Source organism: Henckelia pumila, chromosome 2, assembly GCF_033568475.1.
Source record: "Henckelia pumila isolate YLH828 chromosome 2, ASM3356847v2, whole genome shotgun sequence".
NCBI lineage: Eukaryota > Viridiplantae > Streptophyta > Magnoliopsida > Lamiales > Gesneriaceae > Henckelia > Henckelia pumila.
Window position 1 is genome coordinate 49,604,587 of NC_133121.1, and position 7,343 is coordinate 49,611,929.

General features: G+C 34.3%; 1 protein-coding gene across 1 annotated transcript; it reads right to left on the bottom strand.

Moving 5' to 3' along the window:
• Window positions 1-541: 541 nt before the first annotated feature.
• Window positions 542-5,715, bottom strand: LOC140881654 (protein disulfide isomerase-like 1-6). The gene is made up of 12 exons (XM_073287132.1): window positions 5,011-5,715; window positions 4,389-4,518; window positions 3,462-3,627; window positions 2,900-3,018; window positions 2,696-2,776; window positions 2,523-2,612; window positions 2,357-2,428; window positions 2,201-2,269; window positions 1,827-1,913; window positions 1,483-1,617; window positions 990-1,043; window positions 542-859 (listed from the first exon to the last, which is right to left on the bottom strand). The coding sequence occupies exons 1-12, from the start codon at window positions 5,538-5,540 to the stop codon at window positions 761-763; spliced, it is 1,632 nt and encodes a 543-aa protein (XP_073143233.1). The 5' UTR covers window positions 5,541-5,715; the 3' UTR covers window positions 542-760.
• Window positions 5,716-7,343: the final 1,628 nt, after the last annotated feature.

A 7,343-nucleotide genomic window follows, 5' to 3' on the forward strand; every position in this document is an offset into this window, starting at 1 on the left:
ATCGTCTCAAAAAAAAAAAATAAAAAAGGTTAGCATATGCTACATTGGAAGTATTTTTCCCCTATTTCAATACTATTAGATCACGTGAGACTCTTACATTTTTATGGAAATTGACATGTTTTTTGATAATCCAATGGTTATAATTTAACCACATCATGGAGGATAAAAACTCCAAGTTTAGCATAAAATAATCCGCCAAAAAGTTTGGAAGCTGGGTTAAAGATTTATTTTTACAGCTGTGACCGATGGAAGCACAATCTTTGTTTATCTCGAACCCCAAATTTCATAACAAATTTGAGATCTTAGCGTTAAATAGACTTATAAGTCATCAGAAAAAGTATTCGTACCACGGTTCCACATGATTCGGAAACCAAAAACAAATAACAAAAATCATCAGTTAAGAATTAAGATTCTGATTTTGGAATCCGAACCAAAAGTGATTCTGTTACTATGTTCGGAACATTCATTTTTTATCCACGATATAAAAGAAGCCGTAATCTGCTGAAGTTAAGAATCCTATACGGTGAATTATCAAAAATGATTCAAGAAAACAAGTCTATATAAAGATGAATAGATCTCAGATGTAAGATGAAACGTTTTAAATCCATCTTAAGCGTCTAAATAACTATCATTTTTGTATAAATTTCAAATACCCCCTTTATCACATGAGGCTGTAATTGAGTGAGATTACAAATCTAATGAACCAAGAGTCATTTTCTTTCCGAAATTCAAATGCAACCTTAAGGTATCTCTGCATCGCTTAAAGTTCATCTTTGGCCTTAGAATAGCCCTGGGATTTCAAATGTCTGTTGATTAATGCTGCCAACTCCTTCAACCCAGATTTGGTGGGAAATTTAATCTGTGGACGAGGCGAGTGATTAGGCTAAAAACAGGGGGAAAGAACACAAAAGCAAAAACAAAACAGTGGTGGACCCCGAAAATTTGACCAAAGATGAGCAACTGCGACCATTGTGGTCGGCAACAATTACCGGATTTGACTTGTCTTTAGCTGGGTAGAATAACAATGTTGGATAGTCCTCAACCTGCAAAATTCCAGATTAGAGGGTCTTATAAATCTGAATGTAAACAATCCCAACATCTTGGAATTGTTCTACTAAACAAGGGAACTATTGAACACAATGACACATAATTAAGGTATGATGGACAAAGCATATGCACAAGATTTTATAAGATCGAGGAATAGAGCAACCAAAATGCAACTATTAAGGTGGATACGTGGTTTACATAAACACATTGAATTTGAAATGAAAATGTCAGAGAAAAGCTTGTGGTAAAGATTTAAAAGATCAATGCTACACTTCTAAAATGAAGAGCCACACAGAAATGTTCAACATCAAAACATTCGAGCTGAATGCGATTGCAAAAGTGATATTCAACTGTCCTTTGCGCTACAAAAACGGATTTACAAGTGAAATTCTCTCATTCAATTCAAGAATAATAGGTATGCTACAGGCACATTACCAGCAATTTCGGATGTTCATTCGTTGATAAGTCGATCCTTGCGAAAACAAGGCTATCAAGCCCCTTGAAATGCTTGGCCAATTTCTCGACTTGTTTGCTTGTAGTTTCGCAGGTGATGCACCATGGTGTGTGGACCTAATGCAGAAAGTGATATTTAAGCAATGTTTAAGTAATCACAAATGTGGGAATTTTCCAGATTGCTCCATCTAGAGTTTTACATGGGTACCGCAATTTTATAATGGATAAAACAAATCTCGAACTTTACATGGGTACCACAATGTTATAATGAATAAAACAAAGCTCAAACAACAGATTAAACTTGGGGAAGATAAGGAAACTCAAACCTCCAAAAAAATGTTGGTCAGACTGTTCAGTACCAAGTCATCAAATGTCTTTCCCACAACAGTCAATATGGTAGCATTATCGTGCAGCTACAAAGGTCAAAAAGAGGTTTTAAAGATGGCGGAAATGTAAAAAACCAAAATAAACATCCATCAAAATCCACAATGTGATTGCGAAGTTACAACTTACATAAGATATTTGGATAAACTTAGCTTAGTTGATAAAGTTATCTCACTCTAATCCAACAAATATTATTATATACAGAGATTTGCTTTATCTTGTTACATAACAAACTCTGATAAAGTTATCTCACTCTAATCCAACAAATGTTATTATATACAGAGATTTGCTTTATCTTGTTACATAACAAACTCACGTTCTCAGGAATGGGCTGTGATTTGTAAAATGGGGGCAGAGTTCCTTGCAGAAGCCCAAAACAAAATTCCTGCAAATCAAATTCATATAACGAACTTGACAGCAAAATATATAATAGTTCATATATCAGACCACATAAATCAAGAAGCTTTGTTACTCCAATGTTTCTCGACGTCAGATCCGACTCCAAAAGATACTTAGAATTACCATTGTAGTCAAAACCAATCACCTATTAACACAAAGAGTCAATCAAAAGTTCAAAACCATAAAAATTTTCAAAATAGAAACGGTAAACAAAATATAATAATCCTTTGGACTCTTACATTAGTCTCTTTTGAGTCTTCCAGACCAAATAAGGTCAAGAAAGGCTTTGCAAGATTGACCTCTCCTATATCTACAGCTACAAACATTATCTGCTATCACACAATGATGTTTGAGGTGAAATATTGAGGAAAATAAGAAAAAAAATATAAAAATTAATGCTTAGCCTCTCTACCTCTGAGTTGAACTTCCGTGCAATTTCTTGTAAAGGCTCTAGAAGCTTCTTTAGCTCATCAGCCTCAGCAAAGACATAAACCTAGAGACATCAACAACATGTAACTAAATTTACAAATGTATAAATCGAATTATATTTTATAAGTGCTTATCAACTATAGAGAACATGTGAAAAATAATAAATTTAACACCAAGGAAGAGTAACCTGCAGTTTTTTAGGGCTAGCATATACTTTAGCAGAATTGGCCTCTGTCATTATGGTGACTAACGGGAACTTCTTATTCTCCAAAAAGTGCAAGATTCTGTCTGCACTCAAGTCACCATCTGCAAACATCAAGATATTGGTCATTCGGCCGAATTGAAGTTCAAACAACGGAAACTATGGAATACCATAACATGAAGAATTAAATACCCAAAATAAATGCAAAACCATCATAACAGTGGGAAGCGAAACAAAGAAAGTTTGAAATAGGTTTTGGAACTGATAAAGTTGAAACTAAACCAACCTTTGGTTAGCTCGGCTGTTTGCTTGTTTTTTATTCAAAGCAAGAAAATGAAAAGGGCAGATTTTGGCTGGATTTGGAAATGAAAACTTCAGTTCTGAACTATTTCTACAATTACACTCAAGTTAAATAAAAATTTGACTCAGATTTACAATTAGACTTGAAATTTATCCAGATTAATTACATGAACCACATACATTGGGATCAATTAATTCTCATACCTAATACCATGTCTGGTGTTAGTTTAAGTTACTCTTACATTACCTAATGAAGTGTGCTGCTCCGGTTCACCTTTAACAAGACCAAAGAACAAAGTTGTGGGCTTGGTAACTGGATATAAGACCTCTGCTACCTCAGAGTTTCTTGTTTCCACAAATTGAATTTCGTTTTCGGCAGTTGCAGCTTTTACAAATTCTTCGTGATCGGGTCCCTGAGAACGTGTTTATCTGTGATTTAGTTCATATCAATTAAAGCACATCAAATAAATCCTATTCAACTATGCACTTATTTTGTGCACTGGTAAGGTTTTTACAAGCTAGAATTCATGTCATTTCAAGCAGGCCACAGTTAATTCATCCCAAAAACTATATATTGCCGCACCGAAAGCAGAAGCTTGGAAAAGCTTGTTTTATACAACTGATTATGTCTGCCAATCAATTGGAAATTACAGTGTCGCTCAAAACAAATTTAAATTGAAAACCTTTCTTCAGAAATTTTAAGACTAAGCTAAAAAATAATGATAATACTGTCTGAACGGCTGAACCTGAGAATCAAGCCATTTTGAAGTTCCAGCTTATTCTCTCTCTCTCCTTCTCTTAAATCTTAAGACCTGGGTAATGCCTCCATTGAGGATAGCCCTCTATCTACAAACCATATTTTTCTTGCATCCGTAAAACATAATTTAGGTGAGTTGTTAAGGGATATAAGTGGCATGAAAACACAACTTCTAATAGTGATATAACAGGTATCCAAATGGAATTCATATAGTATATTCAACGAGTCAAAGTATGAGAAACAATTTGCCACACTAACTTTCAAAATGAGTGTCAGCTGCAATTTAATGTTTTAAAGAGAACTTAACTCACATCGACTGGCAACTAGATATGAATCAAAGAGAATTGCAGATACACTCTTAGGATATCTTTAATGATATCATGAGCAAGAAAGTCGCATGGCAAGATATCTATATACCTCAAAATTTTCAAATAGCCCAACTCCGTACATTGCATGCTTCTTCAAGAACTCATTTGCCTCGGTTATGGAGTCTATTTGAATAACAGGTGACCCTGTTTTCTTCCGTGCCCAGACCACTATTTCCTCCCTATTTCACAAGTAAAATCCAACAAATAATCTGCATCAGCCCGTGTTTGCAAACACAAAGCGTTACTATCTGGTTATAGCAATCTATTTGGCAATGCAGTACGAAATAAAAACAAATTCCCAATTCGCCACAACTAGTATTCGATCCTAGAGTCATGAATTCCAGTTTTCACACAAATGGTCATACACTGAAGTACATAGGGACATAGAAATATGTCATCTTCCTTTCAGCAAAAAAAATTTAAATGGAATTGGAGAGTTTATTAAAATACAATCGAAGAAATTAATGATGCATCCATTTTCAGCAAAGATTTATGAATGAGGCTAGGAATTTTACTAAAAGGTTAATCATATAAAGTAATCATATATGTGACGAAGCACATTGCATCACAATCAAGAAGATAATCTATTTTTGATTCACATCCAAAAATCCTCCCTCGTTCACACGCCTTACATAAACTAAATAAAACACAAACAAGAAAGTGGTGCTTACGATGAAAAACCACCAAAGTAAGGCCGAGAAGTGCCATTAACAAACAACAGGAGAGTTGGGAACCCTTTAATTCCAAGACTTGACGCAGCCTTTGGATATCTCTCGGCATCAAGCTTAGCCATCAAAAGGGGGCTCCCCAAACCCTTCAAAACGTTCGCAGCCTCAGCAAATCTCGGCATTAATTCGGCACTCCTGCCACACCATGGGGCATAACCCAATACCAAAACATACTCATTTTCCTCAACAGCCCTCTTCGTATTATCACTGTCAAGCTCAAGAACTATTCTCTGGGCCTTGCTCAAAACCTCGGCCTCAGATTTCTTTACGAAATCGTTGATTTCGAGACTGGTCCTGGGTTGTAGGTTATCTGCTTCTTCTTGCTCGTCTAACGCTATCAGTTCGTGAATCGCCTCTAAATCATCAGCATCTTCATTCTCTAACAATGCGCGGGTGAAAGTGAACGGAGAGAGCAGAAGAAGGAAAATTAAAGTGAAAATGAGGAATCCTGAACTGAATTTGAACTGAGACATGGCGATTTGGAGTCAAGAATGTTCGTTCTTGAGGATTTCTGGAGCAAGTTTGAATCTTTGAGAAGTACAATAAATGCAAGGACGTGAAGAAGAATCCTTTTCTATAAATCAAGGCAAAAAGATAAAAATATGTGAGATAATCAATAATGGTGAACCACTCGACAGGACGCCAATCTCGGCGGTGACACGGCCAAAATCTTATACCATTTATAAAGTTTTATACAATTTATAAAGACTCGGCCCTAATCAATTGGTACGTACAAACACACTGTTGTATCACCTAATCATTAAAATCGTTGGAAGATTTTTCTATGTAAACTTTTTTTTTCCGCTCTTTCATTATTGACTGAAATTTTACAATATTTTTTTTCTTTTAACAAATGATTTGATAATTACAATATTTGCGTTACGGTTTTGTCTATGCTACCCCATTCGGACAGTGGCAGAATGGGGATCCAACTACCCATATTTTTTGGGATTTGATGTGATCTCATTTCAAATAAGATTATATTAAAACCCAAAAAATATGGGCCCTTGGGATGTGCTGGCATAGATAAAACCCTGCGTTGCACACACACGATCCATGTTCTCTTTTGCTAGTTAGAATTAATTTTTGGCTCAGATTAGTATGATGCATCCCGTCCAATTAGAAAAATAAACGGCGGAAAGAAATTAGAAGATTCACAAACAATCAATCAAAAATAAACCTCCAAAAAAGCTCTCAATTCCTCAACAAATTTGAAACATCTAGGACTCTTTAAACTTAAATGCGGAAATTTTTTTTTTTTTTAAAAAAATAATAACAATACATATACGCCCATACATATATGTAATTCAAAATAAAAGATAAATAATATTAGCATGAAATAAAAATAAGTTTTTGCATGCTCCAAAAACACCAAGTGCGGAAATACTAAAGTAAAAGTATAATTTGCTTAAAAAAAATCAATAACATAATAAAAATGTATATGAAATAATCCTAAATCATCCAACGGTCACGGGGCCACTGTTCCGTGAGCTCATACGTCCTCACCACCGGTAGGAACTACAAAAAAGTCATCTGTCTCACTTGCACCATATAAGCGTAGTCAGCCTAGGGGCTCAATATGTCTAAACTTGGATAACAAGGTTTAAAATAATGCATCACATAATCATACAAATACATATACATAATACATGAGCATGCATGAAAATATTTTTCATAACATAAATACTGAAACATAAATCTTAATCATAAACATCATCTTTCTTCATCATACATAACATAATTGAGCATGGTATTTTTGAAACAGTCTATGGTCATATCCATAAGTGTGACGCTTATCTGTGCCGATTGATCAGTCTCATACGTGGCGGTGATAAATCACCTCCTATGGTAGTAAACTACCGCATAAATCATATATCATATGGTGGATAACCACCCTTATGTCACACTACTTCAATTTCCATCAAGAAAATATTTTATTGCTCAACTCATACATAATCATAATTATATCATATAAAATTTCATGAATGCATGCACTGAAAATTTGTCCGTAATATATATTTAATTGATTTTTCATAATAAATATACTTATACTTAAAATATAAACTTCATGCATAAAATAATTAAATATATATTTCGGACTTAATTATTTTTCATGGTTTCGGTCCAGACTGCTGGTCTCCCTACTAAGCCCTTTAACTGACTTAAAGCCCATTAAATAACTTAAAGCCCATAACTAAATAACTAATTTTAAAAATTACAATTTTTACTAAAATAAAATACTTAATTATTATTGGGCTTAAATAAAAATATTTAGT